This window comes from Geotrypetes seraphini, chromosome 17, assembly GCF_902459505.1.
Source record: "Geotrypetes seraphini chromosome 17, aGeoSer1.1, whole genome shotgun sequence".
Lineage (NCBI taxonomy): Eukaryota > Metazoa > Chordata > Amphibia > Gymnophiona > Dermophiidae > Geotrypetes > Geotrypetes seraphini.
The window spans coordinates 11,423,873-11,437,432 of NC_047100.1; the positions used below are offsets into that span (position 1 = coordinate 11,423,873).

Here is a 13,560-nt window from a genome sequence, read left to right on the forward strand (position 1 = left end):
CGGCGCCTAAACTTTTGGCCGCGTCTTATAGAATTTGCCGTTTAATGTGGTTAACACCCAGAAACAGGCTGCCATGTTAACAGCTTTAGTGACTGTTTACCCGTTACCGTGCATTATAGAATTTTTCTGTTGGGGGGGCATGGCATGGGCAGGGTAGGCAGGGTAGAATTAGCCAACTAGCTCATTACACTTACCACGCGGTAACTGGCTAAAGCAGAGTTAATATGGGAGGACTTAGGCTCCGATTCTTTAAACGGCGCCTGAAGTCGGGGATCTAGATCAGCGTGCCTTGCCGATCTAGGCATCCAACTTAATTTTTTTTTTAATTGGCGTCGTTAATTAAAAGCACCACGAAAAACCAATTTAAAACAAAATTAATTAGCCGGTAGGCGCCTAACTTGGGCAGGTGCCTACCACCTCATGGTAGGCTTCTACACTGAGGTGACTACGCAGCAAGTAGACGAGGTCAGGGGAAGGTTCAGAGTGGAGTTTGGACATGGATTTAGTTAGGCACTGGTAGTTTTTAGGCCAAGAAAACCATGGCTTAAGACAGTGGTCTCCAATTCGTGGCCCCCGCCAGGTACTATTTTGAGGCCCTCGGTATGTTTATCATAATCACAAAAGTAAAATAAAAAAGTTTCTTGATCATATGTATCTTTATTATTAAGACTTAGCCAAAAGGAAAGATTTATAAACTATAAAGAATTTTACCTCTTGCAAAATTGTCATTTCTTTAATAAGATATTAACTATTTTTTCTGAGGCCCTCCAAGTACCTACAAATCCAAAATGTGGCCCTGCAAAGGGTTGGAGTTGGAGACCACTAGCTAAACTATAACCATGAAATCCTGTTTGCCTTTGGGAAGCAGAGCTGAGATTGTGATGTCATAATGCCTCATTCCACCAATAAGAGCCAGCCTCATCGGTGATGTCACAATGGCTTGATTGTCCTGTTCTCCCCTCTGCCCTCCAACCCAGTCAGCAGATTAACTGTTCCCCTTAACTCAGTGGTCTCAAACTCATGGCCCACCAGGTACTATTTTGAGACCCTCAGTATGTTTATCATAAATCACAAAAGTAAAATAAAACCATTTCTTGATCATATGTCTCTAACTATAAATGACAATACTATTATTAAGAGTTAGCCAAAAGGAAGCATTTATAAACTATAAAGAGTTTTACCTCATGCAAAATTGTCATTTCTTTAATAAGACATTAACTATTTTTTTCTGAGGCCCTCCAAGTACCTACAAATCCAAAATGTGGCTCTGCAAAGGGTTGGAGTTTGAGACCACTGGGTTAAGATGTTCTTGCCTATACGCGTCTAAGTTAATGTAGGTGCTGCTGGGCGTGGTTCTACAAATGGCAGCTTTGATTGACATGTGGTAGATGCTGCTTTTCAAGGCGCAACCCGAGTTAGGCACTGTTTATAGAATCTGGCCCTTAGCGCCCCCTAAATTGGAGGTGGTAGGTGGTCCCAAGTTAACTCTCAGCAGGTGCCACTTGCTAATAGGAACATTTATGCAACAAAAATACTAGGAATATATCCCTTTTGGATGCAGCATTTAGAGTCTTAACATCCTGTATTAAAGCAAGAGTTGTTTGGTGGTCCCTTCTTTGAAATGAGTGAAACTGATGCTCACTGTGCAAGGGGCGCTTTTGTAACATAGTAGATGACGGCAGATAAAAAACCCGAATGGTCCATCCGGTCTGCCCAACCTGATTCAATTTAAATTTTTTTCTTCTTAGCTATTTCTGGGCAAGAATCCAAAGCTCTACCCGGTACTGTACTGTGTAGAATTCCTTGCCCGTGGAAATAAAAAGTGAATCTAGTTTACCTCAATTCAGGAAGCTGGTTAAAACCACGTTAGGTAAGAAATGTTTTCCTCGAACGATGGAGGTGTTTATTTTCTTATGTGTCACAGTTTTTATTGCTTGTTATTTTATGCTGTGCTGTTAAGTGATGCTTGGTTATGATGTATGTTTTATTGTAACTCACTCGGCATTGTAGAATGATTGCGAGTAATAAATGTTTTAAATAAATAAAAATAAAATGGGTCATGCCCAAAACTTAACGCACTTTAATTAAAGTGTGATTTAAGTATAAAATGATTGTATTATACGTTACACTTACTGGAAGCTTTAAAAATGAATAAAGATTAATTAATATAACAAGTTATGGGGAGGGGAGGGTGGAAATGATTGTTTTCTGTATTAATTGTGTAGCTAAAGTGCCTTTTTTGTAATGTTTACATCTAAATTAATTGAATGTCACTGTCAAAGTTTAAAAATCAATAAAGATTAACAAAAAAAAAAAAGGGCCACAAAATGTGTGCATATATAAAACTGTTCCACCCCCAAGTCACTCAAACTTATCTTTGAGAATACTTAGACACAAATTGTGTAAAAATGTAAGTGTACAGGGCCAGATTCTGTAAATGGTGCCTGCAAAGGGCGGTGGACACAAAATCAGTGCCGCCTATGTATCTATCACGCCTAGGCGCCGTTAACAGCATTAAAGCTACAGAAGAACTTAGGCGCCGGTAATGTAGGCCAGAGTTTTAAAGTCCTACGTTCCTGAGTTTGACAAACAATCGTAACTAACGGCACCTAAGGTCATCTCCGCCACTAACCACGCCTACTGTTAGGCGCCATGCTTAGACAATTCTGGTGCCTACCTTTTTAACAAGCTTTTAATTGGGTTTTAACAGCGCAGTCAATTAAAAGCAATTAAGTTAGGCAGCGTTTCTAGAATCCGGGCCACATTGTCTTGTGCATACTTTTTATGATTGTGTGCGGTCATACTTATTTTTGGATTTTTTTTTTTAATCAAAATACTTTTTATTCAGCCATTTTCCAGTAAAGTACTCTATTGCAGGGGTAGGAAATTCCAGTCCTCGAGAGCCGGAGCCAGGTCAAGTTTTCAGGATCTCCACCATGAATATGTATGAGATGGATTTGCATGAACTGCCTGAGATGCAAATCTATCTCGTGCATATTTATTGTGGATATCCTGAAAACCTAACCTGGTTCCGGCTCTCGAGAACCGGACTTGCCTACCCCTGCTCTATTGGATGACATATAAAAGATCATCTTGACGATATTTAAGTATATTCAGATGAAAAAGCCATTTTTACTTCTAGAAAAATATTAGAAAATGACCCCCTTAAAGTAAAATGCATTTTTACTGTATAATGAAAGTGAAGGATGAAAAGTAAGCAATGGCACAGATTACCATTTTGGGAAGAGCAAACCTGAATGCCTTCTACTGTACCTTTGAACTTCTCTAAGAGGTACCTTCCCGTATACCAACAAGCAGTCTCATAGTTTGGAAACTGGGTGAGGCTGACAATTTTCAAGCGCCTTTCCACCTCGTACGCTCTGCGATACAAAGCAAACTACAACTCAGAGTAATGAATGGCAGGCAGAACACTACTTGTTACATAAAATGACAGCAGACACAAGGATTTGATTTATCAATTTGATTTACACACATATAACACAAAAAGTACAATAAAACAATATTTACTATAAAAAAATACTATAAAAAATATTTACTATAAAAAATAATTTAAAAAAATACAATAAAACAATATTTACTATAGAAAATAATTTTTAAAAATACAATAAAACAATATTTACTATAAAAAATAATTTAAAAAAAATACAATAAAACAATATTTACTATAGAAAATAATTTTAAAAAATACAATAAAACAATATTTACTATAAAAAAATACTATAAAAAAGTACAATAAAACAATATTTACTATAAAAAAATACTATAAAAAATATTTACTATAAAAAATAATTTTAAAAAAATACAATAAAACAATATTTACTATAGAAAATAATTTTAAAAAATACAATAAAACAATATTTACTATAAAAAACAGTTTACAATAATAAACATATTTAACTACAAAAAGAAGGGGCACTTTCCACCAGAAATTTACATTGATTTAAAATGATTGTGTAAATTGCCAAGTTTTAATAGCTTTATGAAAGCCTATTAGTTATCTCAGTTATATCATTGGCCAAGATATGCCACAGAAAAAGGACCAGCATAGGACAGGCGAAACATTCTTACTCCCTCCCCCACCCCTTTTACAAAATCACGGTACCAGCTGCCACGCGGCAAACGCCGTGACGCGCATTAAGTCCCCATGGGCGTCGGAACAATTACCACAGCAGCAGTTTGTAAAAGGAGCTACCCATTTTGTAGGCCATAAAGGCTCACGCAGTAATCCCACACTAATCAGTTAGTTACACTATGGGGCGGGGCCTTCATCAACAGGCGCTAACCAAGTTAGTGTGCAACTAAACGTTAAGGATGCCCGTTATGTTCCTATGAGCAACTTTAGTGGTTATCACACGCTAACACGGAAGTGCCTGTTCATGAATTCCCCCCCTAACTGATTAGCGCAGAAACGCCCATGCTCTGCCCCCAAACACATCCCCAATCCCCCCCCCAAAAAAAAAAAAAATTTAGCATATGTATAGCTTGCACAGATTCACAAAATAACATGGGATACATCTCATGTAAGTGGTGGTAAACGGGCGCTAGAGTTTACCACAGCTAAAAAGCACCATTGCACATTCTGAAAATTGAGTGTCAAATCGACCATATTTAAACAGAACTGTTTTAAAAAAAAGGTACCTCATTTGCATTTCCACACTTATGCTGTGCAGAAAGTGCCCTGCAAAAGCCAGGCAATCAACAGCTGTTAGCGTTGCATAAATCCAACCTAAAAAAAAAAGGGCGATAGAATGATCAAACGTGGAAAAGGAAGTGGCAGGCTTATTGCATCATCAATTTGTTGACACGTTATAATCTCAGCCAATACTCTGGCATTGGTAAACCATTCATAATATCACAGCTATATCTCTCAATGCCGCTCTCTCTTCTTAATAAATTGCTTTAGTCAAACTATCAGGGCTTCAGACATGCCATTTGGTCACCACACAATTTTTTGTGTTTGCTTGGTTGCCAAAATTCTTCTCACTGGCTATGGCTTCTTCACTCGCCCCTACTCAATATGTTTGACTAAAGCAATTTATTAAGAAGAGAGAGCGGCATTAAGAGATATAGTTGTGGTATCATCAATTTGTTGAAGCGCTATTTCTGGAGAGATAAGCAGCATGAGAAACCGCTCATTAGTAAATAAAGTGAACGTTGCAGTTTGCTCCTAGTGGGGAACACTTTCTTTTTTTTTTTTTAATTCATTTTTTTTATTTTAAATAAATTATTTATTCACTTTTGAAATCAAATACATAGGGCTCCTTTTACTAAGCGGCGTTAGCGACTTTTCATCATGCGCTAACCCCCGTGCTAGCCGAAAAACTACCGCTTGCTCAAGAGGAGGCGGTTGGGCCTACGCTATTACGCGCATTAAACTGCTAATGCGGCTTTGTAAAAGGAGCCCATAGTGCAAACAGATGAATAATCAAGTAACATAACATAATGCACTCTATTCCAACAAATAATCTACAGCGATTTAACCCCCCCCCCCCCTCCGCCCCTCCTGGATGTGTACAGCAATTTTTCATGAATCAAAGGGAAATGCTGCTAATAATTAACATTTTAAATCTTACAATATTTTGTTACCGGGCCCCAAATTTCCTTGAATTTGCTATGGTGTCCCAGCTGTAAAGAATTAAAATTTTCAAATTTATAAATCTGGCATAAGGATTCCCAGCAAAAATTATAATTTAAGTTATCCCAACTCTTCCAATTTTTCATTATAAACTGCCATGATGAGGAGCAATTTATTCTGGTTTGCATTGATTGGTCTCTTGGGGAATAAGATCGTTCCAAACAATAAAGAATGCCTATATGTAACTCTCTGGATACCTGAGGATTTTACATACATTTTCAGGCAACTTTTTCTCTGTTTTATGCCTGGAAATGCCTTTCACAAACTGCCCTGCCTAAGGGGGTCTTTTGCAAAGCCACGGTAGCAACGCTGCCAAGGTAAACGAACTGAAACCCATTCAATTCCTATGGGCTTTTAATGAATTTACTGCGGCTTTGTTAAAGGGGCCCTAAGTGAGGTAGGTTTTGCAGTTCCTACATGTTTAGCACATGCAGTAACACGAGGAATGCGGGTTCGGCATCTGCCCTGCATTTACGACACAGGGCACCTAATGGTTAAAGGGTCATCGGTTTGATACACTGCCTTTCTGTGGCACTTAATGTGTCTCACGGTACTGCATTGCATGCAGTTGCAAACAAGTCAAAATGTAGTTAGAAAGGGGATGCTGAAAAGTTCTCAGCCCAACCAAGATGCGAATGACCTGGATAACATAACATAAAAATCAGCTTCTAGACCGGTTTACAAAAGATTACATCAACTTACAATCGAGCAATCATCATAGAATTCAATTACCAAACTAAACTAAACCTTAAGTTTGTATACCGAATCATCTCAACAGAGCTCGGCACGGTTTACAGGTAAATTCAATAAATGAGGGAAGGACATAATAAGAAATTAGAGGTTATGAAGAGGATAGCTAGCTTTACATTTTAAACAGATAGCTTTATGTTTTGGAGAAAAGCCAGGTTTTCAGATGCTTTCGGAATAATTGGAATGAGCCTAGGTTATGCAGTGGGGCAAAATCAAAAAAATACCCAAAAATCTAAAAAAATAAGTAGGTTTTCAAACGTTTTCTAGATTCCAAATATGAGAAAGACATAAGAGATAGTTGTTTGAATTCTTTGTCCGTCCCAACTGGCAGCCTGATATGAAAGCATGTGTTCATGAAATCTTTTGAACTTTCAACATGAGCTTTACGTGAATGTTTTTGCGTAGCAAATGTCAAAAGATAGAATTTTTGTTTCTGCAAATTGGCATGCAACAAAATAAGAAAACGCTCTTTACAGTTACAGTGGCAAAACAACGCTCAGAAATTTGGAAGTTGGTTGGCTGGGCTGAGGACTTTTCATCACCCCCCTCGTTTATTACAGCAGCACTCCTTTCTCCTTCCAAATCCCTCCCTTCAATCCTCCGGTCACATTTAAGGACTCCCTAATTGCATCCGGTCTCTACCCTGCATCCCCCTGTACCCCGGTCTAGGAATTCGGTGTTATCAAGGAATTCTAAAGTGTAGCACAGGGATTGGGGGAGGGATGTGGCAGAAAGGAAAAAAAAATGCCACCAAAGCTCCTCTACCAGTCTACCTCGTTAAAAGGCGTCATCTATGCGGGAAAATTAGGGACATCTCTCTCCTTCAGAATCACAGAGCTTTGGAATAACTTTACTACCCCACTTCGGAATCTGGGCTCCTTCCAACTATTCCGAAAACATCTGAAAACTTGGCTATTCTCAAAAATGTAACACTTTCTTCCCTCTATATTCCTCCTCTAACCCTTACTACGGTGTTCCCTCTTTATACTAAGCTCCTGTAAACGGTGCCGAGCTCTACGATTGTGGAGATGATGCGGTATATAAACTTAAGGTTTAGTTTAGTTTACTGTGTTACTGGATTGCCATTAGCATAGCAGCCTCTTGGCGGTAAATTCAGCTGTGCTATCGGTAGTGCACGGCACTGACTCATGTGCTAGCTGGAACAGCTGGTCACACTGTCACCTAAATCTACATTATGTGGTCCAAAATATACTGGTTTCATTTTGGCGGGCGGCAGGTGTGGCGGACCGGGGAGGGGGGGGGTTTAAAGCGGCGGTAGGCCAGATGGTAGGTAGCATTAGTGGGGGCCGGTATGGAGGGGGGGGCAGCCTTCGGCGCTTGAGGGAGGCAGGCAGGCTTTAGCGCGGCAGATAGGGAGGGAGGCTGGCTAGCTTCGAGGGAGGGGGTGGGACAAAGGCTGGAAGGCAGTGAGGGGTGGACATAGGAAGGAGCATTGGGGGTACTAAGGACATGGGAAGGGGCACTAAGGACATAGGAAGGAGCACTGGGGGCACTAAGAACATGGGAAGGGACACTAAGGACATAGGACAAACCCACTATGAAATCGAGACTCCTTGAAGCCTAAAGTTATACTGTATATTCAACTGCTGATGGGATGAAAAAGCATCAGAGCTTTATACCTAACTCACCTTGCTTCTAATCACTTCATAGGCAAAAAAAAACCCTTTGAGTTCTGAGGCTTTTTCACCCCATCAGCAGTTGAATATATAACTCTAGACTCCGTGTTTGACACTTTATTAACTGCAAAGGACATGAGAATATAAGCAACGACAAGGCCTCAGGGCATCTCAATTTCATAGTGGGTTTGTTTTATTATTATTCAGCACACTTTCACCTACCCATAGGACACCCAGTTCCTGCCCAATACCACATTAGGATTTTTACCACAACAGCTGCCTTTTTAGCACAGGAAACCATGCAGTAAATCTCACTTTAGCTACTTAACGTAGCTTAATCAAAGATAACAATAACCATACTTGGTCCACCTAGATCAGCATCCTCCTTCAAACAGTGGCTAATCTAAGTCACAAGTACCTGGCCGAATCCCAAAGAATGATTCCATGCTACCAATCCTCAAAAAAAGCAAACAGAATGTTGGGTACTATCAAAAAGGGTATTACAACAAGAACGAAGGAAGTCATCCTGCCATTGTATTGGGCAATGGTGCGCCCGCACCTGGAGTACTGTGTCCAGTATTGGTCACTGTACCTTAAGAAGGATATGGCAATATTTGAGAGGGTCCAGAGTAGAGAGTTGCGCGGGGACAGAAATCCCACCCGTCCCCGCCAAAGTCCCGCCCGTCCCCGCGAGGAATCCCCTACGTCCCCGCCCGTCCCTATAAACTACAGAAATAGTTATTTCATTTAATTATGCTACTGAATTAAAGGCTCTGGTAGAAACCCATTTAAAAATAAGCAAAAAGACTTTATTAATTTGGAAATATTAATTGGGAAGAATACATACTTTGTAAACGGGTTTCTACCAGAGCCTCTAATGTTTATAAATTTTTATCAACACAACTAATATACTACTTTATCCTTAAGCAAAAAAAAAAAGAATTTTTTTCCTACCTTTATTGCCTGGTTTCTGCTTTCTTCATGTTCTCATTCAATTCCTTCCATCCACTGCCTCTCTTCTATCTGTGTCTTCCATTTGCTCTGTTACTGTGCCTCTCCCTTTCTCCCCCCTCCCAAATTGGTCTGGCACCCATCTTTTTCCCTCCGCTCCCCCCATAGTCTGGCACCTCTGTCTTCTTCCCTGCCAGCATCTTCTTCCCATTCCCTCTTCCCCATTTCCTTTCAGTGTCCTTCTCCCCCACCATCTTCCCCATGTCCTGTCAGGCAGCATCCTTCTCCCCTCTCTGCCTTCCCCATGTCCTTTCAGCGGCCTTCTCCCCCCTCTGCCTTCCCCATGTCCTTTCAGCGGCCTTCTCTCCCCTCTGTCTTCCCCCCCTCTGTCTTCCCCATGTCCTTTCAGCGGCCTTCTCCACCCCTGTTTTCCCCATGTCCTTTCAGTGGCATTCTCCACCCCTATGTCTTCCCCAGTGCTTTCAGGGTCCTTCCCCCCCCTCCTCCCGTTTACCCCATGTCCTTTCAGCGTTCTTTTCCACCCCTTTGTCTTCCCCAGTGCTTTCAGCGGCCTTCTCCCCCCTTAAGCGTCTTTTCTTCTCCACTCCACCTTTCCTCCCTCCCTGCCTCCACCTTTGTGGCGCTTTTGCACCCGACCGACAACAGAACAGGCCCGGTCGGACAAATCTCCCTGTCCTGTAGCCACGATTCTAAATTACCTTCTTACAGCAGCTGGAGTAGTAAGCTGCTGTAAGAGGTAATTTAGATTCGCGGCTACAGGGCAGGGAGATTTGTCGGCCGGGCCTGTTGTCGGTCGATCGGGGGATCTGACTGGCTGTGCACAATTCTCCGGGGCGGACCGCCCCTTCCCCCCTCTTTCATACGCCATTGCCTTCTCCCTACCTGCCCTGCCGCACACAGCCGACCGGAAGTCTTCCTGATGTCAGCGCTGACATCGGAGGAAGGGAGGGCTTTGCTTAAGCCCTCCCTCCGACGTCAGCGCTGACATCGGGAAGATTTCCGGTCGGCTGTGTGCTGCGACAGGGCAGGTAAGGAGAAGGAGACTACCCTCGCGGCTCGAGTGCACTGCGATCCAACCCCGCAGGATCCCCGCGACCCTCAGAGGCATCCCCACGGGATCTCCACGACCCTAGGGGGCGTCCCCACGGGATCCCCGTGACCCAAAGGGGGAACCCGCGGGATCCCCGTCATCCCCATTCCCGTGCAGCTCTCTAGTCCAGAGGAGAGCGACACGAATGATTAAAGGCATGGAAAACCTTTCATATGCTGAAAGATTGGAGAAATTGGGGCTCTTCCTGGAAAAGTGGAGACTCATTGGAGACATGATAGAAACTTACAAGATCATGAAGGGCATAGAGAGAGTAGAGAGGGACAGATTCTTCAAACTTTCAAAACATAAAAGAACAAGAGGGCATTCGGAAAAGTTGGAAGGAGACAGATTCAGAACGAATGCTAGGAAGTTTTTCTTTACCCAACGTGTGGTGGACACCTGGAATGCGCTTCCAGAGGGCATAATAGGGCAGAGTACGGTTCAAGAAAGGATTGGATAATTTCCTGCTGGAGAAAGGGATAGAGGGGTATAGATAGAGGATTACTGCACAAGTCCTGGACCTGTTGGGCCGCTGCATGAGTGGACTGCTGGGCACGATGGACCTCGAGTCTGACCCAGTGGAGGCATTGCTTATGTGCTTGTAGTTACTTCTGTCTGTCTGTGCCAGTGTCAGCACCTAGGCTTATCAGTAAGAAGAAATGCTGGTTACCGCATTTGGGGGAGGGGGGGAACACACATGCCAACTTGACTATAAGCCGAGATCCCAATTTTGGTGCTTTTTTTGGGGTGGGGGAGCTATGCCTATTGCACATCAACTGTTCACATGAGAGATTATGTAGAAAACTGTAGAAAATTTTTATGAAAAAAAAGACCAAGAATATCAAATTCTCAAAAACATTTCATACGTGGTGGTATGAGCTGAGTGCACGCATGAGTATACTTTAGCGCCAGCAAATTTTCAAAATGAAAGCTATGCGTGTACCTGCGCTTTGAAAGCCGTTCTTTTTGTGCCGAGATTTACACCTGCTCTTGACCACACACTGCCAGGTTAATCTGGGCACAGATTTTCTAAAACATCCATGCCTAAATATTAACCATCATATAGTTGACAGTAGTAGGGGCTATTTTATACAATACCAAAATTAAGGGGGAGTCTCTTATAATATCCCTTATTATAGTATAACACCCTTCAGAAGTTTCCAGAATCCTCAGAAACACCACTTTGGGCTCCTTTTACAAAGGCGCGCGACTTTTCATCACGCGCTAACCCCCGCGCTGGCCAAAAACTACCGCCTGCTCAAGAGGAGGCGGTAGCGGCTAACGCGTCCGGCGGTTCAGCGCACGCTATTACACACGTTAAACCGCTAGCTCGCCGTCGTAAAAGGAGCCCTTGGTGTTCAATACATTTTCATTACACAAAAGCTTTGTGTTGCATCGTCATTGGATCAAACGTTTTAAATAAATATTATTGAATAAATATTTTTTATATATATATATTTTGTTTGTGTTTTTTTTGTCTTTAGATATAAATAGTATTTTCACATTCAACAGGCATCATTCATTACTCTAATAAGTATTAGCTATCACTTAGCTTTTCTCTGTGGTCTAAGTCAGGGACATTATTTCGCCGACATGTTTTGCAATACAGTACTCCCCCCGATATTCACGGGGGTTCTGTTCCAGGAACCCCCCGCGAATGTTGAAAAACCGCAAATACTTTTTTAGCAGGGGAGACAGGAGAGGGCAGCCGGAGGGAAATCCCTCGCGGTATGCTCCGACCGCCTCTTCCTGTACTAAAGTCGGGCCTCACCAATCGGGAGCTGCTTTGACACGCAGCTCCTGATTGGTAAGGCCCGACTTTAGTGCGGGAAGAGGCGGTCGGAGCATACCGCGAGGGATTTCCTTCACTCGCCGGCGCTCTCGGCTGCCCTCTCCTGCCCGATCATTCGCGGTCGGGAAAATACCGCGAATGACCGGAGGAGCACTGTAATGCTTTCTCAAGGTGATGTCCCTCATAGTCTTGTCGCCTTCCTCATAGACCACTATATCCTAGCTTAACCATATCCTACATTAACCATTGCTTAACCCTGCTTCCTGGAATATCCCGAAAGCAATTTTATTAAAGGTTAGTTCTGCACGCGCCAAAAGACTTTTGAAATCTGCCCTCGATTTGTGCAGCAAGAGGAGCAGTTAATGCAGCCCACTGCTGCCGTCCTGATCAGCCTTCTACTAATGGCCACGCCCACCCAATTCTGTAGCAAATTATTCATGTGATAAATGTTTCTGCCAGTAGATCCATTGTTCCCAGAACTCAACCTGAAAACTGCTGGTGCTACACAAGCTTCTCAAGTTTATTGACACTAAAAAAAAACCCAAAAACAACCCACCAAAGCTACGCAATTAAACAAAACACTCGTACATGAGCAAATAGAACAATATTCTTCTTTGAGTATACAAAAGAACAGCAAACACTAAAAAGAGAGAATTTAGGCCATCCTAGTGGCAAATTCATTTCAACTGTTGCATTATATTAAAGGGAGTCTTCTTCTGGAAGACCATAAGGTGCAATTTATATGTTATAAACAACACATTGGAAACCACTTAGAAATTATTTTTTAATGAGGTCCCTGGCACTCAACTCTATTAGAACAATCTCTAAATACTTTCACTATATATATATATTTTTTTTTTTAATTAAATTCCTTGATTAAGAAAACTCAAAAATAATGTTTCAGATAAACAAGGCGAGTTTAACTTCCATAAATTATAATACAACCCCCCCTCCTGTTCATAGTTTTCCCAATTGCGAATTCAATTATTCGCAATTTTTTTTTTTTTTTTTAGCCTTGATTTTTAATTGAGAAACGCTGCCCCGGACATCCCTCGAACCTTACCTGGCGGTCTAGCAGCGACGTGGGGCAGGGGTGATCTTTCTACGCTCCTGCCCCGTGCAGACATGCTGTGAGTTCCCGTGGTCTCACGAGACTACAACGGGAGTTTCCGTTGTAATCTCGTGAGACCACAGGAGCTCAAAGCATGGCTCTGCACGTGGCAGGAGCGTAGGAAGATCGCTCCTTCCCAGCGTCGCCGCTAGACCACCAGGTGAGGCAGGAAGGAGGCAGGGGTGGGTCAGAGCCGGCCCAAAAAAATTATTTGCGGTTTTCCCTATTTGCAGGCTGGCTCTGCCCCTATCCCCCGCGAATATTGAGGGTCTGCTGTAGTATATAATTTATTTAAAATACTTATATCCCACCAAATCACAAATAAACAACTATATAACAATAACATAATAGAAAAACACTAAACTGCTCTTTTAGGGGTCCTTTTAGTAAGGCGTTCTTAAGGTTAGTAGACGCTAAATGCTAAGCCGCCCATAGAATATAATGGATGCCTTAGCCTTTAGCGTGCACTAAATCGATTAGCACGCCTTAATAAAAGGACCCATTAATAACGATTAATTCATATCGGCCACAGGACCCATTTTATTCCTAAGG

At 42.2% G+C, this 13,560-nt stretch overlaps 1 protein-coding gene across 2 annotated transcripts in view; it reads right to left on the reverse strand.

Moving 5' to 3' along the window:
• The window catches only part of PHF2 (PHD finger protein 2), a 287,511-nt gene that overhangs the window by 89,169 nt on the left and 184,782 nt on the right, over positions 1 to 13,560 (reverse strand). For both annotated transcript variants that reach the window (XM_033926403.1, XM_033926404.1), the window contains 2 exons: positions 4,660 to 4,747; positions 3,274 to 3,380 (listed from right to left, as the gene is read on the reverse strand). In XM_033926403.1, coding sequence (XP_033782294.1) covers positions 3,274 to 3,380; positions 4,660 to 4,747 — 195 coding nt within the window. The remainder of the gene's footprint in view (positions 1 to 3,273; positions 3,381 to 4,659; positions 4,748 to 13,560) is intronic.